The sequence below is a fragment of the Zonotrichia leucophrys genome, chromosome 5 (assembly GCF_028769735.1).
Source record: "Zonotrichia leucophrys gambelii isolate GWCS_2022_RI chromosome 5, RI_Zleu_2.0, whole genome shotgun sequence".
Classification (NCBI taxonomy): domain Eukaryota; kingdom Metazoa; phylum Chordata; class Aves; order Passeriformes; family Passerellidae; genus Zonotrichia; species Zonotrichia leucophrys.
This window is the reverse complement of record NC_088175.1, coordinates 49,451,992-49,479,683: the sequence shown is the minus strand read 5'-3', so window position 1 is coordinate 49,479,683 and position 27,692 is coordinate 49,451,992. Positions and strand designations below refer to the sequence as shown.

The 27,692-nt window shown below is 42.8% G+C and overlaps 1 protein-coding gene across 3 annotated transcripts; it reads left to right on the top strand.

Moving 5' to 3' along the window:
* Nucleotides 1–16: 16 nt before the first annotated feature.
* Nucleotides 17–27,692, top strand: CAPRIN1 (cell cycle associated protein 1). Of its 3 annotated transcripts, XM_064715459.1 has the most exons (19): nt 17–231; nt 558–763; nt 9,113–9,175; nt 10,348–10,434; nt 12,336–12,574; nt 12,688–12,770; nt 13,809–13,946; nt 14,526–14,578; nt 14,664–14,750; nt 19,011–19,166; nt 19,262–19,370; nt 19,799–19,860; nt 21,233–21,343; nt 21,866–22,015; nt 22,173–22,323; nt 23,002–23,196; nt 24,217–24,317; nt 24,717–24,780; nt 25,452–27,692. In XM_064715459.1, the coding sequence occupies exons 2-19, from the start codon at nt 560–562 to the stop codon at nt 25,514–25,516; spliced, it is 2,118 nt and encodes a 705-aa protein (XP_064571529.1). In that variant the 5' UTR covers nt 17–231; nt 558–559; the 3' UTR covers nt 25,517–27,692. The 3 variants fall into 3 exon arrangements, with proteins under 3 accessions (XP_064571529.1, XP_064571530.1, XP_064571531.1); XM_064715460.1 differs by lacking the exon at nt 14,664–14,750; XM_064715461.1 differs by lacking the exon at nt 21,233–21,343 and having other exon boundaries at nt 19–231.

The window sequence follows — 27,692 nt, the reverse complement described above, 5'->3', positions numbered from 1 at the left end:
CCCGCGGGCCGGCCAGGACCCCGCGCGCTCCCGCGCCGCCTCGCCTCTACGCGCCGGCGTGCGCGCCGCCGCTGCCTCTCTCTCCCTGCCTCCCTCTCTCTTCTCTCTCTCTCTCCCTACCGTGGTAGCAGGAGCAGCGCGGGCGGCGGGGCTGGAGCGTGGCTGAGGCGGCCATTCCTACCGAGCGAGAGAGAGCGCAGCGTGTCCCCCCCGGGCTCAGTCGCGCACAGGGTGAGGAGGGCGGCGCGGCCCCTCCGGACACCCCGAGCGGGGCGGGGGGGGAAGGGCAGCGTGAAGGCAAAATGACCGTTGGGCGCGAGGCGGCCGCCCCGCGCCGTCACGTGACCACCGCCGCCCCGCGCGCGCCGAGGGAGGGAGGGGCGGCTTTGGGGGGCCCCTCAGGGGCGCGCGCGCCGAGGCAGGTGCGGCTCGTGCGCGCGCGGTCGCGTGCGCGCTCCCGCGCGTCCCCGCCGCCCGCGCTCCCCCCGTGACGCGCCCGCCGCTCTCTCCGCTCTCTTGTCTCTCTCTCTCTCCCGCCCGCCCTCCCTCCTTCACAGAGATGCCCTCGGCTACCAACAGCACCATGGCGAGCAGCACCACCGGCAGCAGCACCGGCAAAGCGGGACCGGGCAGCGAGGCTGCCCCGGCGGCGGCGGCCCCGCAGGCGGCGGCGGGTGTGAACATCACCACGGTGCAGACCGAGGCCATGAAGCAGATCCTGGGGGTCATCGACAAGAAGCTGCGCAACCTGGAGAAGAAGAAGGTGATCCCCACGTCCCCTCAGACCCCCCCCCCCCCCCCCTTCCCAGCCTTATCCCCCGCCTTCGGCCGCCCCTGCCCCCGAGCCGGTCCGGCCTGTTTCCCTTCCGCTCCCTTGTGCCGGGCCCTCCGCCGAGCCCTCCCGGATTGTTCCCGGCGTGGCCCCCAGAGGCCGCCTGCTGGAAGGTTCCAGAAGGGCGAGCGCCGCTCCCCCGGCCTGTCCCCTTCCCCTCCCGGGGTTCCCCTGCCCCGTTCCGGCCGCCCTCTCGGCGCCCCGGGACCCGGCCCGGTTTCCCCCCGGCTCGCTGAGCAGAGCCCGGAGGGGCCGCGGCTGCCGACCCCCCTTGGCCCCCGCTGCCCGGAGCCCCCTCGGCGGCGCCGCTCCCTTCCCCTTCCCCCTCCTTCCGCCTTTTGTTCCCGCGGCGGGGCCTTTCCCAGCCGCGCCATCCCGGCAGTCCGCTCCCCACATCCCCGCTCCGTGCGGCGGCCGGAGCGCGCCCGGTGCCGCGGGGCGGGCGGGCAGAGGCTGCGGTGCCCCCGGTGCCGGGCACATGGACGCGGAGCTGTAACATGGCGGCGGCCCGGCCTCCCCGGCGGAGCTCATTGTGCCGCCCGCACAAAGCCGGGGCCACCCTACCCCGCCCCAGTGTCACCGCTCGCTTTCCATCGCCCTAAGCTCAACTCTTTGGGAGCCTGAGCCCGGCTGGAAGCGGCCTTTCTCGGGTTATTTTTAGAAAGAGCAGCTACTCAATCCCTGGTGCTCGGACGGTTCGAGTTGTGGCACGAGAGGAAAAGGCTGCCGTGGTTACTCGCGGCGTGTTTTGCACCCTCTCGGTGGTGGCAGATTAAATGAGCTTCGCAGGGCTTTACAACCTCCGGAGCATGAGGTGTCCATCAGAAAAAGAGTTAATACGTAGCCTCAAGACTTGCCTCAAAACACCACAGTGCCAAGCTAAAATTACCCCCAAAAATTTTATATTTGTGCCAGATTCCTAAATATCTTATTATTTTTAGAAGTGAATAAGCACAATAAGTGTTCTATTAATCTTTTTAACTGTCACTTTTGATATTTTTCATAGTGTTCCATATTGTATAAGGTGGAAGTATTTCCAGTAAATTAGTCTGTACAGGTGGGTTGTAAAGGAGAGAAGCTGTGCCTTACCTATAAATAATACACTGTGTATCAATAATACACTGTGTAAATACACTGTGTACAGTGTAGCTTCCCACTTCAAAACTGGGTGTGGGATTTTCCTGGCTTTTAGAAATGACATGGCAAAAAGCAGCAAGCCAGGACATTTTAGGTAAGTTTTAGAATCAGAGGAGCTTTTCCTCCATGTCTGTTGTGTGTAGACAGGACAAGATGTCTGTCTTAAACTTGGCATTAATACACAGGAATATCTGCACAGCCAGTACTGGTCCTCTGCTCGAGACAGAAAGCAGATCTTTTTGTCTCTGGTTGTTCTAATACAAAAAAAAAATTGTTTGAAAATTAACTGTTGCACCCAACATCCACAAAAATCCTCTGAAAATATTTTTATCATGTTGAAAGCATGTGTTTTAAAAACCAGAATTGGGTAGTGAACATTCTGACCTGTTCTGTACTTGGGAGTAATCAAGAGCATAAAGACAGTGTTACTGGTGTGAGGGTCCTTGGGAGCAGTGGTTTTATTTACTTTTAAATAATTTACACTTGCCTTAGCCATTCTATTCTATTTGAGTGGAGTTTTAGTGTTTTACCAAGTGAGTAGAGGGGACAAAGTGCCCTTTTTTTCTGGACATGGCTTTTGTTGGAAGATGTTCCATGAAAATTACTGAAAGCATTTATTTTTTTAAATACTTTGTGCTGGGCAATGTGGGCTTAAAGAACAGGCAAGGGCCCGGGCTTAAAAAGGAAAAAACTCTGTGTTGTCTCTCACTGATGAATTAAAGTTCAAAGATTCCTAAGTCTTAATGGGCTGAAGTTGTGAAACTTTTTGAAGGAGGACTCATAAGCACTACAAAAGTTATGAGAGAAATGGGGTTTGGTGGATTAAAGCAGAGAAACTCATTTGTGGGCTTGAGCCTCTCCTTGGTGGGGGAACCAAGAGTTCTGTAGGGAATGATGTCCTTTGGTAAAGGGAGCAGTACATGCTTTGTGTCTTAAAGCTCACAGCAGCATTTCCTTACATTTTGCATCTTTGGACAAGAATATATTTTTAATTTTTCCAAGCATCCAGAAAGTAAAATTGTTCTGGAAACTGCAGAGCCAGGAGTGGGTGAGAAATGCAGTAAATCTCACTGGGAACTTGTGCTCAGTTGGACAGTTAATCCTTCCTTTGTCAGCAGCTGCTAACCAAGGCCAGTAGAGATGATTTTCAGAGCTTTGTGTCACAGGATGAACACAAATAAATACTTAGACGCACATTTCTGAAGGATGAAAAATTACTGCTCTGGAAGAGGTACCATCTTAGCTTTTAAATAAAAGCAGTGTGCAGCTTTTAGTAGAGGAAAGGTCACTCTTCATAGAAAAAATTGAATTTTTGGAGTGAAGTTTGTCACGTTAACCTGCAAACGGAGAGGATAAAATAATGTGACTACCAAAATTCAAATTGAAATAATATTTATAACTTTGGTTAATGTGACTACCAAAATTCAAATTGAAATAATATTTAGAACTTTGGTTAATGTGACTACCAAAATTCAAATTGAAATAATATTTATAACTTTGGTTTATATTAGTTTGAATATTTCTGTATAAACTAAAACCACTGCATTATTAGTTACACTTTCATTTTCTTTTCCTACATGTGACCTCATTTAAAAGAATGAGTATTTCTTTTGTTAAAAGGGACTGGGATAAATTGAATTGCTGTTCAGAAATGGATGTGAAAACATGGCCTGAAAACGTCTGTGTTCCCCTCAGCTCTTTGTATTTGGAGAAGATAGGAGTGCTGTCCTCTGCTTTTAGATGACAAGATATTTGTGTGCATGAAAAGGGGTAATTAATGGGGTATTTTCTCTCCAGGACCTTTGGATGTGCAGCTCAAGTTTATGTTGACAAGCTTAGGTAATTTGAAAGTTGCCTGGGCTCCTCCAGGTGTTTGTCAGGTGTCTGGGGTTAGAATCCTGCCAGCTGTCCACGTTCCCTGGGAGAAAATATTTCACCTTCAATTTCTCCTTCTCCCCGACTCTTCTGGTTTTTGTTTTTAGAGGAGAAAATCCTTTCCAAATTTTAAGCCAATTGAATGTGGATCAAACTCTGGTTTTGTTTCAGGGCTGAATAAAAAAACCCCAGTTGTTTTTGCTTTCATCTTGTGTAATAGGGCATGAGCCATGGAAGAACAGTTCATCAAACAAACGTTCTGCCAGAGGGGCAAAATAATTCATGTGCTACCAGGGGACATGGGGATGGGCAGATGTTCACAGGGTAACATGTGAGCTCAGAGCTTGGTGTGAGCTGGGTGTGTGGTGTTGGAAACATGGCACATCCAGCCTGCCCTGGTAACCTGAGCTGCTGTCACTTTATCAGCTTGTCTGAGTTTCCTGCTGCCTGTAACCCTGGCTGGGTGCAGAGTGAGCAGCTCACAGGTGCTGCTGGCCACAGCACACCAGGGGCACATTTGAACTTGATGTGACTTGGTCCAGTAAAATTGGATTGAAATCCCATTGGGTTTCCCCTGGGAAACAGGAACCTGTAGTAAAAGCTGGGGTCAGTTTTCCATTCTGGTAGCAGGAAGTTTGAAGCTGCCCATTGGTAGCAGCTCTCTCAGTGTTTTTGTCCATGATTGGGGTCCCTTGGATGTTCAGGCTTGTGAGTGGCTCCAGAACCTCTCCTTGGGAGGTTTGGTTTGAAATTAATCTTTGGAGATTTAACATGGAACAAATTGTAAAATTCATTTCAGACAGTGTATTATAAGCCCGAATCTTTGAAACCTCTCTTAGTAGGAATTTTTCATATCAAACTTCAGGTCAGAAAACCCAAGCAGTTTATCTGTGAAATCTTGTGGTGGCTGGTGCTTTGAGGTTTCAGGCTGGTCTGTTTTGGTTTTAACTGGTTATTGTAGAATAGGGATTGTCTCTCAGTGAGTTCAGTTAACTGGATGCATGATGAGTCCAAGGAGCTGTGAAACATCTTCTAGTTTCAGTTTTTCAGATGCTGCTTTGGGGCTTGGATCGTGGTTTTTGTTTGAAGAAAAAGACATGCAGAATGTGTTGGGAGAGACACATTTGTGCTCTAGAATTCACTTGTAAAAGGAACTTTTTGGAACAAAAATTATGTGTAGAGCAAAATCCATGTGCCCTACAGTGTAGTCAACTTCCCTGTAAATTCAGAATGTTTCTGTAGGAAATCCTGTGTGGTGGTGATTTGGAAAGAGCATCTCTGCAGTCACCAAAAGTTGGGGTTCCACTCCTCTGTGACTTAATTCTGGTTACTGAGGAAGCTTTTTCTGCCTCTGGGGTTAACTGATCGTGAAACTGCAGTCTCAGAACTGATGTGTCCTTGTCCTTTGTTTCAAAACTAATACATTATGCAGATATTTTTTCTAAACCATCAAACTTCCCAGACTGTGGGGAAAAACCCTCCCACGAGAATATCTACTACTGTTACTCAAAAAATCAATTCCATTTAAACAGAGGACCTGGAAGTGTTGCGTGTCCTGGAGCATTGGTGTTATTGTATCCTTCCATCTTCCTGCTTCCAGCTCAGGTCTGAAACAGCTGCTCAGAACTGGTGGGGTTTGAGAGGTTCTGAACTTCCTTGCTAAGTGTTTTACTTTTTCCTTTTTTTGAGGAAATAGAAGACTGGTTTTTGTTTGTGGGTTTTTTGGGTCATTTCTGGGCAGTTTTAGCTGCAAAGCCATGAATAAGTATGGAGGGCAGACAAATTACAATGCAAAGATGTAAAACAGGTTAACAAACTTCTAATTTTTAACTTGGCTTTTTTTTTTTTGGCTTCAATGCAAACTGTATTACACAGCTGTTTTAAATTTTTGATTTTTCTAATTGCTTTTGTGCTGTCAAAAACATTCATTCAGTTTTTGAGATACCTGAGGAGACAAACTTGGAATGTCCTTTCCATCTTTTCTTACCTTGTGTGGTAGAGTTTGAATTACTACAGATTGACTCCAGCTGCTGGCAGAGGTTCCCTTGTCACCTTGCAGCTTGTTGTGCACACTTGTGCTGCTGTAATTGGCAGAACCACAGCATTGAAATTACCTGGTTAAATATAGAGCCTCCCTCCTGCTCCTGACCCCCTTTTTTAAGGGTTATTTTTAATCTGATGATTCCAGTGATCCAGTTTGCAGCACAGCACTGGAAGTGGTGGCTCAGTGGTCAGGCATTTCTAAAACCAGGCTGGGTTTGGAGGGTAATGCCAGGTAACTGCAGTTTTGTTTCCACTTCAGGATGATGTTTTTGAGACAGTTCAGAGGAGGTGAAGAGAATTGTCTATTAGTGCAATAAAGTAACTGAGTTTTGGATTCCCATGAAAGTAAAATCCAGGGTGTAGTTCAGCAGTGAGCACCACAGTCCCAAGAGCCTGTTAGTGGTGCTTTTTCCCCAGGAAGCCCAGAATGCTTCAGGTATGTCAGGAAGGAGCTGGAGCAGAGTGGCTGGCTGCCTGCAGGACTGGAGCTGCTGACTCACCAGCTGCTCAGTGCACAATTCATGTGCTCACTTTGCCACTGGGTTATTTTTTTCCTGCTGGTTTGGTTTTTGTGCTCTGAGATCTCTGTGTGAGGAGTGAGGTGAAGTTGTGTAAGGAGGGGTAAGATGGAGAGAGTCTTCCCCTCTTGCAGGCACTGCAGTGGCTTCCTGAGCAGGAATTGCACTGCAGTTGTTTCACAGCTCTAGTGCTGCTCCTGGATTGCTGCTAGTTGACAGTGCAGATTAAAAAGGAAGGCATTTCACTTAATATTTCTGTGTAATGCAGCTTTGGATCTTAAAAGTGTCTTTGTGATGATAGAAGAATGCTTACTTGGCAGTCCAAATCTTTGTGGTAACATTTAACTAAATGCACATTGGCTTGTCCTCTGCATTGCAGCTGACAGGGCTTTCCTTCCTTTTACCTTCCCAACAGGAAGATTTTGTAAGAAGTAAATGTGAAGACAAGTAACTTTTCTTCTATTCCTAACAGAAAGAGACATATTACCCTTGGCTTTTTAGTTGAATAAAACTAAGCAAAGCATTTACATTAGACCTAAGAATATTTGACCATTCAAGAAAAACCTTGTGCATTGTTCACTATGTTACTGCAATAGCTTCATCTGAAAGGACCAACCATGCATGGAAAAAGTATTCAGAAAAAATTGTAGTTATTTAGGATATTTTTGCCTCTTCCCTTCCTTGTGCCCTCAGCCACAAAAGGGATTCTGTGAGTGTTTCAGTGTAATTTTGCAATATATGTTGTTTTTTTCAACCAAGTCAAACAAAGTAGTGTTCTGGAATACAGCGTTCCACCCATTTTGTTTCACTGTTGTTGTTTGTGGGTTTGTGTTGGAAACTGGATCACAAAATTTGTTTTAGTGCATTTTTGTAGCCCCTGCTCAAGCTGGCTCATGTTTGCAGTGTATTTACTGAGCAGCCTCACAAACAATTGCATCAGGGTGACCAGGGGAATTGCAATCTGCAGCAGGGGAGGTGGTGACTTGAGCAAGTAGGAACTTCCTTGGAGCTTTGCTTGTGTGCAGAGCCCCTTTGCTTTGGGGTTCAGCCATCAGAGGGGTGGGCTGACCTGGCTTTGCCCTGGGCCACTGCAGTGCTTCAGTTCTTTCACCTCCCTTCGGCTGCACAGCTCAGCCACGCTCTCCCAAATCAAGAGACTGTCCTGTGATTGTCCAAGCATGTCATCATCTGCTCTCTGCTCTGAGATCAGGATGGAGAAGAGTAACCTGACCTTATTTCCTGTTGAGATAGATTTGCAGTGTGCCAAATGCTCTCCAGGGCTGCTTTTTTGATCTGTTATGAGCTGTGGCTGCTGCATTTAACAACTGTTACCATGTAGTTTCTGTCCCCAGCATGAAACTCCCAGTAATGTATTTTTGGAGCTCTGCAAGTTCTTGCTTTGACTTTGCCTGGGCCATTGCTGGCTCTGATACACTGGAAGGTGAAGTAGTTAAATGTTCTGTCTGACCTGGAGGACTTAAAAAGATCCAGCACCAAAAATGACATCAAAAGGACCAAGCCTCATAAGGGTGATAGGGTTTCAGGAAATAATGATGGGCATCAAATGCTTAGGAAGAGGAGCTTGCTTGATAAACTGTTCCACAGACTTTGATCTTTCCAAAAGTCTGAGACTGAGCATAGAATAGAAGTTGAATTAGCTAGAAAAGTACCAGTAAAGTATTTTAACTGAAAAGTCTGAAATGAAGAGCAGCAGCAGCCAAACAAGGTGTCACTCTGTGCAAATGTAAACCCTGAGACAGTGGTGCCATCTTTGACATCCAAAATTAAGTGTTCTCCTGCTTCTTGTGTTTTGTTATCCTAGATTGGGAAGACAATTGTTAAGGATTTGTTTTAATAACTTTTTGAATTAGATCATGGCAAATTTCATTCCAGATGCAGTAATTTGTGCTAATACAGAAATGGTGAGAACAATGTAATAATTAGGTGTGTTACCTTTAGAGACTTTGCTTCCTTTTGAAGGGCCTTTGTAGTTGGCTGTAGAATCTGTCACTGGGGCACACAAGAGTTTGATTCTGGCTGATGCCCCTCTGCTGTGTGGTTTCTGTTGAAGCAGATGAGAAAACTGATCCTGCTGAAAAGTAGCCTCATGATTCTTTTTTCAGTTTCTTCCTGTGGAAAAAAAAATCCTAATTCTTCTGAACAAAAACTATTTTAGAGCTATTAATATGAATTGTGTTGGTGGGCATTCTTGCACAGAGGATTAGAAACTGTTTAAAATTCTTTACAACTATCTTAAGGGCTGGAGCTACAGAGGATCACAGTTCTGAATCTTAATAGCCTTGTCAGTGGGGGTTTGCAGTCAGATTTTTGCTATTGTAGTGATAAAGTGGTGCTAAACTCTACCTCAGCCCTCAGTTCAGCTCTCTGGTGTTTGGCCTGAAGGATGTGCATTGGGAGTGCTCGTCCCCTTAGGAGGAATGTGAATTTCCTTGGAAATTCCAGCTAGCCACGAAGACATTGTAATAGCCAAATAAGATTAAAATATTTACCTCTTGGGAAAATACTTACATTTAACCCAGAGGACAGTTTTCCTCTTGTACACTTCCTACAGGACAGTTATGTTCTTGTGCAACATGGTACAGTCTGTGTAGTGTAATATTAGAGTGCATCATTTTGTTAGCACAAGTGGAACAAAGCTTTAAACTGATTTTTGCCTCTTCATAACAGCATTTTTCTTTTGTTTCAGAGCAAACTTGATGATTACCAGGAACGAATGAACAAGGGAGAACGTCTGAATCAAGATCAACTGGTAAAAACAACCAAAAAAATCCTAACCAGATCTGTTAAATTGTTTTGTTACCTTTGTGATGAGGAGTTTTTCCTGCCTCTCTCCTTTCTGGGGCTGGTTCTTAAAGTAGGTTATTGCAGAGCTTGATTCAGCAGCAGTTTTGCAATTGTAAATAAAAAGCAAGTATCAATTTCAGTTCAGTTGTATGGTGCAAATATGCACATTGATACTTCAAGAAATTACCAGATGCTCAGTCTTATGTGAAGTTGAATCTTTAACAATTATCTTACCAGTCTAGGATAAACAGTGTTTGTGGATGATTTTTAACACTGAGAAAGTGAAGGGACAAAAAATGTACCTTCCAACTATTGCAGCTGCTTCCTTTGGTCCCTTGGATTGATTTCATCTTCATTTTGGTGGTTCTGTGCCAGCTGAGAACTGAAACATCACAGATCTGTGTATTTGGATTTTGTAATGGCCTGTTGTGAAGATAAACCACGACAGAGAACTGACATCATGTTCAGGAGGGAAGCTCATGGTTTTTATGAAGCCTGACCACCAGGCTTGATAAAAATAAATGTTAGTTTGGAGAAATGCATTCTTTTGTCACAGCAGGAATGTAAATGTCTCAGCCATATCCTCCTGATTTGATAGAATTTCTCAGTAATTCCAAATGGGTTGAGGAATTTGGTTTGCTTTGGTTTGCAGATCAGAGTGTTAGGTTTAAGAAGATAGCAAAAGCAAAGATTTCTGGAGAAGGGGACATTATGCTCTGTATATTCTGATTGTGGCTCTGACTGGAGATAACAATGCATTAATTCTCAAACTCTTGAGCAGTTCTGAGTTGCCAGATTGTTCTTCTCCCCCATTCCTCCAGTTGTTTGTTAGTTTCTGTCAGGAGCTGGCTGCAGCCAAACATGAAACCAGTCCATCATCCATGTGAGCACATGAAGGCATATTTCTGTGCATGTTTAGCATATCTAAAGAAACTGGAGGCCCTAAGGACATACACAAGTCTTTGATATCTGGGCCAGTAAAAATCTAAATTTACCTTAACATAGTTGCAGTCCCATTCAGAGATCCTGTGTCTCACTTTAGAACTAAAAGATGTGGAAATTTTTTTGTTGGAAGTATATATTTAGTTCTGTTGCTGATGGTTTACATTTGTGGTCTTTCTGGGTTTTTTTTTTAAGGATGCAGTGTCAAAGTACCAGGAAGTGACAAATAATCTGGAATTTGCTAAGGAACTGCAGAGGAGTTTTATGGCTCTGAGCCAAGATGTAAGTAAAGATCAAGCATTGCCATGTGGGTTATCCAAACACTTTAAACTCTTCCACTGAGGCAGTAGTCACCTCTGTTTACAGAGATAAATTGCCCTTGATTTCTTCTATGTTTGGCTGCTTTCTTCTATTTTTTTATATTAGTTGATGTCAGGTTTTCTGAAGAATTCCTGATGTACTGCATAAATATATGGAAACAACAATAATGTAATTTTCTGACACAACACAAGTGCTAAAAGTAGTGATCACAGAACCAGGTCTGTCATGCAACATTAAAGATGGCCACTTGCTGCCCTTGGTAACATTTTCTTAAATGGATTTCATAGGGTTTTCATTTCTTGGTAACACAATCTGAAACTACATTATGGGGCTGTGTTATTTTTGTAAAGGGTAAATTAACTGGATACTATGAAATAGGTAATCTTTTGGGTTCGTGTTTTATCAAGGATACAGAATGATGCTGTAATCAAGAATTAAATTCTGAAAATTTGGGAGTTGTGGAAAGAGCAGCAGCATTGGAGGAATTGGCTGAGCAGTGGATGTTGGTACAGCTGACTGCTCTAAGAGCAGACTTAGCTTGTGAACAGGCTGGGATAATTTGAAGGGCAGCAGCATCCTTGTGTTATAAACTGCTTTGTGCATTGGCTGTGGCTTTAAATTAATTGTAGGACTCAGCCAACTTGTTTCTCTATTTTCTGGCATCACAGTTCATCTGTGTTTATGGAATGTTAGTAATGGAGAACGTCCTTTTCTGGATAAGTCTGTTCTGAAGTGTTTCCCTGGTCAGCTGACTGCAAAAACAAGGCAGTGAATGCAGGAGTACCAGATTGGTGCTCTGCTTTCAAACTTGGTGGTAGCTTTTCCTGACTGCAGTTAGTTGATTTTAAGATATGTCTGATTTTTAAAAACAAAATTTGGATCTTTCAAGTGGGAAAGTTACCATCAGGGTAGATTTTTTGGACGAGAATATTACATTTCCAGCTGAATATGGGACACTGGATGCTTGGATTAAGAGTGGAAGAAACATCCTGTACATTCAGAGTGGTGCTGCTTTTAGACCTTGTGGAAGGTTCAGTGCAGAGCACAAGGCTGCTGCTGATGTGTCATCCTCTCCCTCCTTGCACTGGGAATGCTGCAGTGGATGCACATGCTTGTTCCCTGGGCTGTGCAACTGGGGATCTCGTGTCCAAGAATTTGTTGAAATCCGTTTTTGGACTTGCTGATCTGTCTGTCTATCTCCCCAGCCTTTCATGTCAAAACATTCCATGAGTTTCCTCTTGTGGTGTGTGACAAACCAGTCTTCTGTTTATCAGTTTTAAGCTGATCTCCTGGTAGTTCCAGTGAATGCTTCCTGCTCTGGTGGGATATGGTGAATAACCCTGTTCCTGCTCTCTGTGTGGCCACTGTGAACAATCTGCATCACCCAAGCCTTTCCAAGTGGAAGAACCCAACACTTGGGCTTTTCCCTTGCCTTCCTCTGTGTCACAGAGAAAAAATGTGGGCCTTTGTCGGGGACGAGCCATTTGTCGGTGAGGGGAGACTCAGACACTCAATATGAGTGATAAGCAAATTCCGTTTATTGAAGAGAGCATCAGACACTTATACAGCGAGCAATAAGCTTATGAATATTCTGTAAGCCAAGCAATCTATTGGTTAAACTATACCATCAACTCTTCCTCATTCCTTAGGGGTTACATCTCTCTTTTCTCATGTCTCTTTCGCTGTTTGTTATCCTACCACAGCTAGGCCCCAAAGACACTGCTATCTGTGCAGGTGCCGGACTTGGAATTAGCCATGGTTTTGTACTTTTCCATTTTCTAGCAGCTAAATTCCCAACACCTCTGGACGTTCTCTTAGCAGTTCAAGACATTTGCAAAGAGTTTTCCCTTGGGTCATTGCAGATCCAGAAGACAATAAAGAAGACGGCTCGCAGGGAGCAGCTGATGCGCGAGGAGGCCGAGCAGAAGCGTTTGAAGACGGTGCTGGAGCTGCAGTTCATCCTGGAGAAGCTGGGGGATGATGAAGTGCGCAGTGACCTCAAACAGGGATCCAACGGGGTGCCAGTGCTGACAGAGGAGGAGCTGACCATGCTGGATGAGTTCTATAAGCTGGTTTACCCTGAGCGAGACATGAACATGAGGTAGGGCTACAGCAAAGTGCTCCTCTTCCTAATTGCCAGTCACTTAACAATGTATTTGCTATGGTAATTTAAAGACTCGGTAAGAAATTAACTCTTATTAATTAATTTTTAAGGTTGAATGAGCAGTATGAGCAAGCATCTGTTCACCTGTGGGACTTACTGGAAGGGAAGGAAAAACCAGTTTGTGGAACAACCTGTAAGTACAGTCTCTGCATGAAGAGACAGCATGCAGAATTTGTGTCTGAACTAAAACACACATCTGATGTAAGAGAACTTGGGCAGTTAATTGTCTGTGAGGTCTTAAAAGAACTACTTTTTCTCAGCTCTTAGCTGGACTGTAACAGTGACTTGTGAAGTTTGTGCTCAGTCTGTGGTGTATTTTTTATACCGGCTCAGCATTACTCAGTATTGAAGCTCAGTCTGTTCCTGCTGTTTCAGCAGTACTCTGCTGCTGCTGGTGCTCAGTAACAGTTCTTTGTTTTCTGCAAACCTGGCTGTGAACAAGGTGACAGTGTAATACATACACTGACATGGCATTCCTTATTGGGATGTTCTCTCCCCCTTAGCTCCTGCAAAAAGTGTTGCAGTTTTGCCCTGTCTTCATTGATGAACTGCAGATCAGGGTGTGACCATGGCAGCCAGACTGCTTTTTATGGAAATCATTCCCAAATACCTGGCCTAGGCAGCCAGGAATACTGCTTTGCCAATGGGGCTGATGCCTTTTGGGTTAAGGTGCCCCAGCATTCATCTGAAGCACTGAGGGCAATTGTTCTTTGCTTACAAAGGCTCTTTTGAGCCACTTCACCTCAGGAGAAGAACCCTCATGAATCAGATGGTACCTGTGTAGATTTATTTTTATTGACAGTTAGTTGTTTTAGAAGAAAGTGTCTTACAGTAATGCTTGTAAGTAAGAGGAATAAAAGTCTAGTAAATAAATTCATAAACTAGACCTCACTGTGAAGTGCTTCACAAAGCTTCTGAAGAGTTCTGTACTCTTTAGATCCTTCTTGCCCTTCAGATTTTTCTGAATGACAGTGGGTTATTTATGGATTTATTGAATGTGACCCAGTAAGAGAAGAAATCCTGGTGCTGGTGGACTGGCTTGGGGCAGCAACATCTTCCCAGCTAAAGGGTCATAAAATGTACATGCAATCTTTGGGAAGGAGGGATGCAAGGAGAGAGAGGATGATGAGGACTGAGGTGGTGCTGATGTCTCCCTGTTGCATTTCCCCAGATAAAGCACTGAAGGAGGTTGTTGAACGCATTCTTCAGACCAGTTACTTTGACAGCACCCACAACCACCAGAATGGGCTGTGTGAGGAAGAGGAGGCAGCACCTGCACCTGCAGTAGAAGACACTGCAGCAGAGGCTGGTGAGGAGGGGAAGATGTCCTGTGACTGACACGTTTGTGTTGTTCTGCTGTGTCTCTGCACTCCTCAGAGTGATTAAATTGCAAATGCAGTGTTCATCCCTAGCACTGAAACCATCCAAGATGAAAGTTCTGGCTGCCTGAGGCTTTTCCCGTTTTTCAGTGGTTCCCACCAGTTTAAGCTGAGCTGGAAGGGAGCAGTTGCTGAAGCAGACAGTGTAATTACATACTTAAGAAACTTAGGGTGTTGTATCCAATTTTAAGACAACTCAAAAAGGGACAGACAGCTCAAAAGGGACATTTTTCCCTTTTGTGGAGAAGGCATAGCTGAACATAATTCTCTCTAGTGAGAATTTATTGGGTTTTTTCCTTTTCAATGCAAAGCTCTCAGAACATTTGTTATTACTAATTCTCTGTTAACACCCATGACATTTCTTCTTTATTCTTTGACACGAGATTTTCTCATCTAACTTTGTGACTTCTAGGTCTATAACATGAGGTTATAGGTCTTTATTATTGTTCTTTTGGGGTTTTTTATTTGTTTTTTTTCCCACATAAATGGTTTATTTCTTTTTCTTCCAGAACCTGATCCAGCAGAAGAATTTACTGAGCCAACTGAAGTTGAATCAACTGAGGTATTATTCACTGAAACACTGTCATTTTGTATACCTTCAATGCCACTTACTTTTACTTTCATACCCTTTCTTATTTTTATTTTAGTATGTAAACAGACAATTCATGGCAGAGACTCAGTTCAGCAGTAGTGAGAAGGAACAGGTAGATGAGTGGACAGTTGAAACGGTTGAGGTAAGATCTTGTGTACTGCAGGTAAAATTGCAATCCCTGTTTCTGCTGGCTCACAATTCATGATAGGTTTTAGTATTGCATCCCTTCTCCCCCAATATATAAAAGAATACATTTATTTAAGTAGGCTTGGACTTGCTACTTGATTCTTTAATTATATACTTAGCTCAGGAGTACCTAAAATAAAAAGAAATAAAACCTATTGAGTCTGGCTAAGTTTGCAGAGAACTTGCTTTTCTTCATTAGTGGCTTGCTTGGGAAAACAGGGCTTAAAAGTCTTATGCTTAAAAAGACTTTAAGGACTTCTTTTGAAGTCTTTTTTCTTTTTGGAGAACTTAGCTGCAAATGTAGAACTTGAAAGTTGATCTACCCAGCTGCTGACAGTGTGGTGTAGTTGTGCTTTCATGAAGCACAGGTGCCTGGAGAGGGAGCTGAAAATGAGTAACTCAACTAATTCCTACTCCAGATTGCTTGTGTGCATCATTTGGTGTTAAAATGTGCTTGTATGTGTGTACATCTCTGCTTCCCAGAGCTGCAGCTCTTCAGGTATCTCACTTGTTACTGCTCTGCACTTGGGTGGTGTTCACTTGTGGTGTTTGTGGTGTTGGGATCCGTTCCCAGTTCAGTGATTTGCACTCAGACTTTGCTGCATGTGCAAATCCATGATTTTATTGCACTGGCATTTGTGGTCCTCGTGTACAGGAAAAGACAAAGCCCCCTGTTTGGTACTCACTGTTGGAGTTGTGTCTGTCTGGGAAAAACAAGTATGAGCAGCTTCTTTCAGGTGCTGGAGAGTTAATTTTTGATTGATTTTAGCCTTCTGCAGCACCAAATTGCAGATGGTCAGTTGTTTAGACTTTCTTGGTGCCTTTGGCTGTTTTTAAGTGTAGTAGTGAAATAAGTGTTCATCATCTTGTGTAGTGCTGAAAAAAATAGAGCAGCTGAAATTTTGATCTGATAAACTAATCTGGCTGATTTTTACATTGAGTCTGGCTGAAATTCCTATTTTACAGTGTTGAAGGCCACTTAGAGATTTAATAATACTGAGGAGGAGTGTGAGACTTCTAAAGCCAAGTAGACAGCGTTGCCATGTCAGTGAAGGAGTTTGGTAGTTCCTTGTCACAGTATTTCATTCACTTACTTTAAAAACTCTGAAATTGTCCCTGCTACTCACTGCCTACTGAATGTGTTTTAAGAATTATCTTAACAAACTGAAGAAACCCTCCAAACCCATACATTAAAGTCATGATTGGTTGGAGTGTTCTTAGAAGGCACAGTATTTGAAAATTATTGATTAATTGGCTTCAATTATACCCATTTATATCGAGTCCAGAGTGGTTCAGTTCTCTGTTGTTCTTAATATAAGGAGTATGGATGAAGGCATAATTCAGGTTGGTGATTTCAGAAACTCATAATTTCCTGGTCAGCTGAATCTGGAATTGGCTCAGCTTTGTTTTCATAGGACAATTCTGTCCATATATCTTGGACATGGTAGAAAGAAATGATTTAGAAAAAATTAAAGTTGAAGCCTGTTTCTTCATAATAAAGAACTTTATTTTCTCAGCTAGAAAAGGGAAATTGAGAATATCTGCCTGTAAAATTATTCTTGCTGGCACTACAGTCTCCTTACTCAGGAGAATGCAGCTCAATTGTGCTTTGGTAAAATGGTGACACAGGATGTACACTGGTAGCTGTGAATTTTGAAATCTGAAAGAGATCATTAGCTCAGAAGATCTCTGTAATTGTTCCCTAAGGGGAAGGATATCATAAACTCCTCTCTTTTTCTTTCAGTAACCCTCAAGTAGATGTGATACAGTCAGGATTGCTGTGGGGTGTTTCTAGTTTGGGAGGTGATGTCTTCACAAGGATGTTTTTTGCATGGTCCTTCCATAACTTTTAAACTAAATCATTTCCTTGTGAATTTTCCAAGTGTATTTGGATTATATGATGTTTTAATTTTGGTGAAGATCTCCTTTATTGATAATAGTATTTATGGAGATTTTTTGTTGCTGTTTTGTAGGGTTTAATTTTTTTGAACTGCTTCTTCTGTAATTAGTCCCTGAATCTGGTTGTACACAAAGTTCTGTGTGTCTTAGATTGTGAAACTTTGGTTGGATGGATTTTGTGTAGAACTGAAAACTGTTCTCAGACTAACAAAATACAAGTTCATTCTCTTGGCTTATGCTGTCATTAAACTTGTGGTTTTACCTTTCCTTCTCTTTTTTCCTGTCCCCTGTCAGTCTCCTTGCCTTGTGTCTGGCAGCTCTGCCTGCTGACAAGATTAATTTACCTCACACAACTTGAAATTTGCTCAGTTTGTCCATCCTACTTGCTCAGAGTGCCCTGGTAGTGCTAATGAGGCTGAAGGAATAGGTCCTAAACTGTTCCATTTGACATCAAAAAAGGAGTATTGGAAAAGATAATGTAAAATATGAAATACCATCTGAAGTTACTGCTGTGCCATTTGTAGAAAAGGAAAACCTTGGGTATTTTTGTCACTGTTGTGTGTTCTTGATTATTCCATTGACTTTTTTTCTCTTGAAGATACTGAATTGTTGTGAATGACTTGGACTCCATAAGTTGAGTGGTAGGGCTCAAATAACTGAGAGTACTTTTGGTAAAAGTTATGCAGGAGATGAGTAGCTGTTGGTTTACCACTCAAGTGCACATTTTCTTCAATTTTTAAACTTTGTTATGTGCAAAAGGTCACTGTATGTGCTCTAGATAAATTTTTCCACTCACAGGACTTAATTCTTAATTTGGAAACAGTCCATAATGTGAAATTCAGGGAGTGTTTGATAGAGCAGAGTTGTGCTTGGTTTCCAGTGTGGACTGCCTCAGGGTGTATTTTTCATGGGAATTGTCAAACTGCTTCTCTGCATTGCTACCAGTGGTGATTTGGGTCTGAAGGGGATCTCAAAGAGGACTGTGGCTGTGGTTAGCTTTTAGTTTTGTTCAGATTCTCTGTTTGGGATTTGCTCAAGGAAGGAGCCATTGGAGTTGGTGAGGCAGCTGCATGTGCAGAATGCCATGGACATACAAGGTTTGGAAATGTGGGCAGGCAGCAGGAATGCTGGAACGTGCTGTAGGTTTCTTGGAGAAATGAACAAGAAATGTGCAGGCTTTGAGGGTGGGTAGTGACAGTGTGGGGCATAAAGTTCAGACCTTTGTTACGGGATGGTTTGTAATTGTCATGGCTGGGTATAGAAATCTGTCTTCTGCAGCTCTAATAAGAAATCAGGTATTTTACATCAGTATTTTGAGCTTTCAGGTGCCTGTATGCTAATTTATATCCTGTGTAAGTAAGTTTTAAGGCTTAGCTGTATATCTGGAATGTTAGCAATGTTACAACCTGATTGAAATAGAGAAGTAATGGCAAGAGACAATGGTATTTTTAAAGGGCATTTGTTGACATTGGAAATGGCACTTCTAGATTACAGGAGCTGCCTAAAGAGCAGGTAGGGACTGGTTAGGGCCATCAGAGTGCATCTCAACCATCTTTGTCACTGTCTGTTTTCAAACTCTTTGCTGAGGGATGTTTGAGGTGCCCATGTCCAGCTTGGCTGGTTGCTCTGCTGTCTAATCAGGTGCTCTCTGAGAGCCCATTGCAGTTTGTTCCTTGTTGATGTTTGCCACTTTGGGATATGTCTGGTGAATCTGAGCTTTCTGGCCCTCCCTGATCTGTGCTTCTGCTTCTGGGCTTCTGGTGTCCCCTCACAGTGCTGTCTGGCAATCCTTGTCATGCAATGCTGCCTGCTGTTCCTGAGACAGTAAATGAGGGAGCTAGGGTAACAGTGGCTGTGAAAATTGAGCATTATGAAGTCTTAAAAAAGACCAAAAAATTCTGACTCCACTTATATTTACCAAAAAGCTATGAGAAAATAATTGTTCCCCATTTGTGCCTATTTCTGAAGCTTACTCTTCTCCCACTTCCTTTAAATTTCTAAATGGTGATAAATTGCTCTCTCAAATCCTGGTCTAAAAGACTCCATGTGATATTGAACAAATACCTTTTTCATGGAGAGAAGAGTAGATGGAGAGAAAAAAGAGCAGAGTGTGAGCTCTGTAATCCTGTGAGTGCTCAGATGAGTAGCTGGCCACAGTACTGACCTGTCTAGGATGTAAAGCTGTCCTTCAACACCCCTGCAGCAATTCCATCATCCATAGCCAGTCAGGCAATAGGCAGAAATGCAAGAACTCCTGAGTCACTTGAGTGCAGCACTGCCTGGAGCTGAAATTGCAGTTGCTGTTGTCTCTTGCTAGGTTGTAAATTCCCTGCAGCAACAGACGCAGGCGACGTCTCCTCCCGTCCCGGAACCTCACGCACTCACTGCTGTGGCTCAGGCAGACCCCCTGGTCAGGAGACAGCGAGTACAGGACCTCATGGCACAGATGCAGGGCCCCTACAACTTCATGCAGGTATTTCTGTACTCTAAACATTCATCTGTTTAACCCACAGCAGTGTGGATTTGAGATTTGATTTTTTTTTTTTTTTTAATTATTTTTCTCCCCAGGACTCGATGCTGGAATTTGAGAACCAAACGCTTGATCCTGCCATTGTATCTGCACAGCCCATGAACCCAGCCCAGAGTTTGGACATGCCCCAAATGGTTTGCCCTCCAGGTTTGTAATGGTAAATCCTAAAGAGAAATACTGGGGAAGCCTGCAAGTCATCTCTTAGAAATGCTTCAGTTGCTGCTGCATAATAAAAAGGTCTCCACAAGTATAGTACAGTCCTGTTATAGTGTTTTTTCTCAGAAATGTGATTGTACTGTTTTTTAGGCTTCCAGTTCTCACTTGCTTATGGGTTTTGCTTGGAGATATGGAGCAACTAAAGCTTCTTTGGTTTTGCTTTGGATTATTTTGGTCAACTAGAAAAAATGTTCTTTGCATGGAAACAGGAGTTGGTAATTTGAATATAGTTTGCCATGCTTAAGGCTTCATCATCTTCATGATGATCAGCTTTCACATAAGTGCTCAGAGCAGATAATAATGCTATTCTGTGAAAGATTTGATATTACTGGGTAATAACTGAAATTATTTTCCTCCAGTTCATGCTGAGTCAAGACTTGCCCAGCCTACCCAAGTTCCTGTGCAACCAGAAGCTACACAGGTAAAATGTTTAGTAAATTCTGGCTTGGATTTGAGTTTGGTATTAGGCCTGATTTGAGTTAAAAAAGGATTTATTTCCTAACTACATGAGAGACTCTTATGAAAAAGCTGAAGGTCTAGTTTTGGGAAATTGGTGATCTCCATTGTTGCTTACAAGCATTACTAGCTCCTAGTTTCATTCTCTACTGACAATGCAAATTTCCAGTAACGGGAAGCAGATAGTTTATTTATTTACAACAGAAATGCCAAAAAAACCACTTGGTTACAGGGCAGCCTGTGTCTGTCCAAGTGAGTGTCAGGGCACAAGTAGATCTCATGCATTAACAATATGGAGTTTGTGTTCTGTTTGATTATTCCCACTTGCTTGGATTGGGATTTTACCCTGGAGTTGTAGAGCAGTCAGTGTGAGTTGAATGCTGTTTCTAGTTGAGCGTCAAGTGGGATCTCCTAAACTTGCTTCTGCACTGTATAAATGAAGTGGTCACTTTGTTGTTGGGATGTTTCAGTTCAGTCTGGCGATTAAAGATTTTTTTATTAAGCATATGTGACATCTCTGAGGACTCTGCTGGTCTCAGTAATGGGTCTGATCCATGTAGGTGTTTGCAAACCAGAAAAAAATCTGGATAGGTGATGGCTCTCACAGTACAGGCAGTGTGAATTGTTTCCTTTGGCTTGTCCAGATTAGGTCTGCAGGTTTAAGTCACTCATTTCTACAGAAACAGGAGCGAGGGAATTGTTTCTTGAGTTTCCTCTGTATGTACCTCCTGAAGTGCTGGTGCTCTCCACAGTTTTGTTGTCTCATAGGAGTAGAATAATTTTTTTGGGCAGAGGGTTTTTTTTTCTCTGCACTAGTTTTTATTTTGCTGTTAGGTGATGTCTGACTTAATCCAATGGATTTTTTTTCTTACTTCCCTTACCTCAACCAGTGCTGCCAGTTAATTCTCTCAAGGATATTGCAAGCTGTAGCTAAACTTACTCTTGGCTCTGGAACATTCCAGTGTGATGTGAACACCCCCATTTAAACTCTAATCAGTTATTATCCATTGCTTCTTTAACTCCCCAGTACAGCCTTTAATGCAAAATGCTCTGCTTTCCTGGCTGGACTTTTCCCTGGGCTCTCTGTGTGGGAGCAGAGCTTGTAAAATGTAAAATTCAGGCCATTGGAAGCCAGCCCTTGTCCACTTGTGTTTGAGCTTGGAGCTGTGTGGTGTTAGAATGTTGGTGGTTAAAAAGGAATTACTTTGTACTGGTTTGAAGATGTGCTGGCTCACAGACTAGAGAGTACCATCCACTCCAGAATTCTCTGATACTTTTTTCAAAACTGTGTGTGAGCATCAGCTGACTTCTGGGGGCTTTGGGGTTTATTTTGTCAGGTTCCCTTGGTTTCTTCTACAAGTGAGGGATATACAGCTTCCCAACCCATGTATCAGCCTTCTCACACAGCAGAGCAACGGCCACAGAAAGAATCAATTGACCAGATTCAGGCAAGTCAGGTTTCACAGGGGTGGGAAGAACTCTTGATTGCAGGTGGCATCAAATGTTAGACTATGTTTCTTAGTAAATAACATTATTTTTAGTTGATAGGGGTGCTTCAGTTCCCTTTAATTTCAAAATTCTCAGCCTGTCTGTGACCAGTGAGTCCTCCATAGCAAGACTTTTCATTTGGAAGCTTGTTTGTTTAGTTGGATGCAGCATGCCAACATCAGCATGGGAGCATCAGTGTTGTTGGCTTAGGAAGTGGGATTTATTTTTTCACAGCAGTTAGCCTGGAAACTTCTTCATTTCCCCCCTCTGGATTTTTTTAGTTGTGTTTCAAGTTAATGAGGGAGAAGATGGTTAGGTTTTTCCTCTCATTATGCTGTTGTGAATTAGGCTGTTGAGCTGAAGTACAGAACAGTCATTAGTAGAGGTGAAGCTGAGGCATTGCCATTCTTTTTTAAGCAAAGTTTTTGAAGTTAAATTTTTGGTACCTCTAGAGCTAAAATATCATGTGTTTTAATTCTTAGGCTTCCATGTCCCTGAATGCAGACCAGACCCCATCCTCATCATCACTTCCCACTGCATCCCAGCCACAGGTGTTCCAGGCTGGATCCAGCAAGCCTTTGCATAGCAGCGGAATCAACGTCAATGCAGCTCCATTCCAATCCATGCAAACAGTGAGTAGGAAATCAGGCCTGGATCCCTTTGGCTTGGTGCTCATCCCTTGTGGTGGGATCAGTCATGCAGCTACATATGATGGTCCTTGGTTATTCACATTTCTAAGATTCTTATGGTTCTTTACAGAGCTGTAAAACTGAATTTCTGCTCTTACAGGTATTCAACATGAATGCACCTGTTCCTCCTGTGAATGAGCCAGAAACCCTTAAGCAGCAAAATCAGTACCAGGCCAGTTACAACCAGAGTTTCTCCAATCAACCTCACCAAGTAGAACAATCAGATCTCCAGCAAGAACAACTCCAGACAGGTAAAATTCTTGTGGCCTTGGTAGAGCAGGTGATAAGTCTGTGACATCCTAGATGATGGAGCACAGTGTGTCATAGGTTCCCTTGCAGGCCTTTCCCCTGAGCAATACCAGGTTTTGTTACTCTGTCTGGGTTGGAATATCCAGCAGGGAGTGAAATTAATTATATCTATCTCCAGTTGTTAAGCCACTGACTGAGGTTTATATGGGTTTAAAAAAACCCATGAACAGAATTATTCTGAAGATGCAGGTACTGGAGTGAAGTACTGGCTCTGCTGATGTGAAGGTTGCTTTAAAAAAAACCAGTGCCATTTGAGGTGACATTCTGTAAAGGAGATAGTAAGCCAGAAATGAGAGCAAATATGGATTGCTTCTCACAGTTGATGTAAGGTCACCAAGGCCTGGAATCTTGTGCTGAAATCAGTGAGAAATTACTTGAATTCAGCAGGCAAAATGCTTTCCAGGTTAGCAACTTGAAAATAAAAGTTTATATCCAGAGCTGTTTTTCACTCAGCACTGCCTTCACTTTCCACTGAAGTGCTAACAAGTACTGGATGTGGAACAAGGACAGAGAGCCTCATCCTTTTCCTCTGTAACAGAATGTTGGATTTCAAGAGAGATATGTGGGAACATAAAGAAATTCAGACTTTTCTCCTTCTTTTTCCCCCGATTCCCTTGCAGTGGTTGGTACCTACCACGGTTCCCCAGACCAGAGTCACCAAGTGGCAGGAAACCACCAGCAGCCTCCCCAGCAGAGCTCTGGATTTCCCAGGAACAGCCAGCCTTACTACAACAGCCGGGGCGTGTCCCGGGGGGGATCCCGCGGGGCCCGGGGCCTCATGAACGGCTACAGGGGCCCAGCAAATGGATTCAGAGGTGAGAGCTCTGCAAATCCCTCCCTGGGCTCTGCTCCACCCTGGGGTACCTGACTTGCTGCTGGGAGACTGGGGTAGCAACCCTGTGAGACAGTGAAACTTGAAGTAAAAAATTTAAGTTGTGTTGTATATAAGAATGCAATAAAGTAAAAATTTAAGTGTGGTGTTTTAGAATCTGTGTTTACATTTGTAAGCATCTACTGCAAGTATAAGCAAATATAGAAATTCACTGAGCAGAATCATGCAAGGTTCAAAATCTAGTGTTCCACAGTGTATGTATGGAAAGAGAAACATGAATGCGTCCAAAGTCACTAGCAGGTATTACAGGATGAGAAGATAGTGTAGTTCTGGATAGATAAGAGAATGTTCATGATTCCTGGACCTTATATGTGTGGCTGTCAGTGTAACAAAGGTTTATGTTAGAATATAACAGATTACAGGTAATTAACAGGAGTGGAGGAATGATAATGTAGTTCTGGATAGATAAGAGAATGTTCATGATTCCTGGACCTTACATGTGTGGCTGTCAGTGTAACAAAGGTTTATGTTAGAATATAACAGATTTCCTTATCAGGTGTTCTGGGATTGCTTATGGACTCAGGTACTGCCTTCCAAGTTCTCTTCCCCTCCTGTGGCTGGGGAGTAGAGAAGAAATGTGTGTAATAAAAATACAGCTGATTGGAGTGTGAATGCAGTAATCCCAGCTGGGACATTTAGATCCTGTCGAGGATTATGTTTAGCTCTGATCTGAATGTTCTGTAAATCAAACCTTGGGTTACTCTGAGAAATGCACTGAACTCTGCCTCCTCCCAGGCCTTAGGAGGTGTTCATTCTCATTTCTTTGGTATAGTAGCTCTGATGGAGTGAGTCATTTGCTTGTAAACAGCCCTTGCTAAAGGGATAGGATTTTTTTAAGGTTTAGGTAAAATGCTGTTGCTGCTTTTCTTTCTATAGTAGCAGAAGGTCAAGTATTAAGTGCAGCTTTGATTTCCAAGTGAAAGATTTGTGCCCTGTTCCTTAGGGGGATACGATGGCTACCGTCCTTCCTTTTCCAACACTCCAAACAGTGGCTACACACAGCCCCAGTTCAATGCTCCTCGGGATTACTCAAACTACCAGAGGGTAAGCTACCTGTGGGGAGGGAAATAACCTGCCAAAAGCACTCAGAGCTGTTAGTGACATCTTCCTCTGGGACTTCATTGCTCAGGAAAACAAACTGCCCCTGTGTAGTTTGGAAAAGTTGAACACTAAATGCATCTATTTATATTTCTTAGTTATATTGAGCAACACATCCTGTAACTGGAGAGAGCATTTGTCACTGCACATTTTATTACAGCTGCTAGGCACTAGTGGAAGTAAGAATTTATTTTTTAAAGATTATTTTTTACTAATAAAATGTTGCATGTTGAAGTTACAGGTGTTTTGTCAGTGCATATTGTTCTAAAAGGTCCTTATTTGCTGGCAATTAATAACAGAATGCCCAGGTTTTATGTTGTAACTTTTAAAATTTCTTTGCTTCAGGATGGATATCAACAAAATTTCAAACGTGGCTCTGGACAAAGTGGACCTCGGGGAGCTCCTAGAGGTAATTTCCTGAGTAGGGAATAATTGATTTGGGTTGAGTGGAAGTTTCTGAGCCAACTTTTAAAGTTCTGCACTTGAAAAGCAACCTCACTCCTTAGTCAGCAGCTCACAATTAAGAATAAGCTGACTTGAATTATTGGGATCCTGTGAACTGATGTCAAGCTGGCTGTTAAATGAGGAATTCTTGGAAAAGAAACTAAAGCAGCAATTGCTGTTCACATTCAGTTATAGTAGAACTATTTAACTGTCTTTTATTGATGAAAGCCTTGGGAAACAAACCCAACAGACATAATGAGGCTGTAGTTAAGCTTCTGAATTCTATTCTCATCACATTTCCTCAGGTCTTTTTCTTAGTACATTTTTGATGATGACACTGTTCTGTCTCCATATGGACAGTGAGGGCAGCTCGAGGCTGTGCCCTGCATCTGTGAAACCCCACTTGGTAGTTCAGTTTTGGGGGGACTCAGTTTCTGTCCCTGCCTTGGTCCTGAAAGCCCTGAGGTGTGGAGCTGAGGCCTCTGGAGTTGAGTGCAACATTGGGCTGTGCTGAAGCTGAGAGTGTGTTTTAGGAAGCACAACAAAGTCTGTCTGAGTTCAGAACAGAAGATTTAGGGCAGTTTTTAAACTAACCAGATTTCCTGCAGAATTCAACCCCCTATTTGTGTTTTCCAGGTCGTGGAGGGCCCCCCAGACCAAACAGAGGGATGCCTCAGATGAATGCTCAGCAAGTGAATTAAACACGTTCACAGGATTCCGTTCAACGCCAAAAACACGCTGGCCAGTGTACAATACATGTTACCAGAAGAGTTATTATCTATTTGTTCTCCTTTACAGGAAGTTTGTTGTAAAGGGACTATTTTCATTACCCATAATGACAGGACTACAGTTGCCAGCTTTATATTCCCTGGATATTGAAAGGAACAAAACAACGTTTACTCTGCATGTTCTGTCCTAAGCATCATCTTGAGCCTTGCACATGAGATTCAGATTCCTCACCCTTGCTAAGAATAAAGCAAAAAAGGCAATTTTCAGGGTGATCCAATCTCCATGGTTAACTGAAGTGGCAGGAAAAAGCAAAGACTCACTTCTGTCATTTAAAAGTAATTTAACAAAATTCAGATAAAATCTGCAAATTCATAAAAATTTTCTGTGGTGGCAGTTAAAAAAACTTAAATGTTCCCATGAAAAGATGGAAAAGGTGAAGTGTGGCTTGGTAGAGCAACTACATTTCATCTTTTTCTTACTAAATCGAAGCACTGAACAGTTCAAGATGTGTAGTGATGCAATTGCCCTGAATAGACAGGTGGGCTTAGAGGCAGTTTGTGACAAAGAAGAGACACCCTTAGCTGCAGCACTCCTCATCACCAGGGCCCTGATTCCTGTGGCTGTGGAGTTAAGAGCGCTTGCATAACTGCTAATGTAACTGTGTAATTAATTTTTTTTAGGAGACAAGGTGAAAAACTGAAAAAAAAGAAAAAAAAAGCTTTGATTTGGCACTTGGACAAAATTTTGCAACAAATCCTGAGCTATAATCTGGATGGCCACTGTATATTTGATGTGAAGTATTTAGATATCTCTTTGAAACACTTTTAAGTTTCTTTGATAGCAATGACTTTTGTAAGGATTGGTATTCTCTATCATTCCTTATGACTTGCACATTGTCTGTCACTAATACTTGACCTTGCTGTATTATCACCTAAATAACTGATGCCGGTACTGATGGAAATCCCTAATGGATAATCATAACACTTTTGGTCACATGTCCTTTTGTCTTTCCTGCAGCCTTGAAGGTTTTAAGAAATCTCAAATGCCCGCTGCTGCTGCCCTTCCAATTGCTGTCTTTTGAAAAGCACCAGTCTGTGTTTGAGTTGATTTCCCCTTTTCAGGGAAATGACAGCCAGCAGTTACAGTTCTAATGGTATAAGCAAGATAAATAAAACATGTTTATAAAAATTGTATCCTGGAACACTGGTTTTCAACGGCTGAAACAGATTCAATGTGATGGGGTGACATTTCATAAGGGTTTTTTTTCTTTCTTTCTTTGGTTGTTTTCCCCTGATAGTCTCTTTTTCCTGACTAGATGTAAACCCTCCTGCCGTTTTTCTGATTTTATTCTACTAGCTGTGACTTCTGGGAAACTTTTCTTTTTGATGGACTTTTCCTTTTTTTTTTTTTTTTCTTCATCAAGGCAGCAATGTATAAAAGAAATGGCATAAGCCTAGGAGCTGGAAAATACCAAGTCTTATTCAAGTTTTACTGCATCCTTGTGGTATAATCTTTGGAAAAATCACTTGTGCCTGCCTTTTGCGCACATGCACTCTCTCTGCAGTGGGGAGAATATTTTGATAGCTGCCTCCATAGAGGTGTTGGTAGTTCTGTTGCATTCTATAGCACGTGTGAGAAGAAAAGTGCTATATTCTCTGTTAAGTATTGCTCATCAAATAATTCCTACCTGTGGAAAGGTGAAATTGAGGAACAGCTGCGTGGTGTTTAACTGTTCTGTACAAAACTGAAGGTTGTTTTCACTCAGAGGGTCATTTCTACTTTGTATCACAACTGAACTTTCAGAACTTGCAGTCAGATACTTTTGACTTCGTTGTGAAGCAGTCTGGAACTCCATCCAAATAGGTGGGATATCACTTTTCCATGTCCTGTGTGAAGAGCACAAATGAAAAATGTTTTCACTGCGGGAAGTGATAAGCTTGTGAAGACCATATTCCACACCAGGCATCCTGAAACGGGGCTGATGTCTGGAAGCAGCAGTTTGAGTCAAGGCCTAGAACATTCCTAAACTGCAGTCCGGTGAGAAGTTGCTGTTCTGTGTCTTTTTTAGGAAGCTATTACTGAGATAATAGTCCCAACTGTTTTTTAACTGGAAAAAAAAAATAAAAAGACAAACCTTTTAATGTTGAA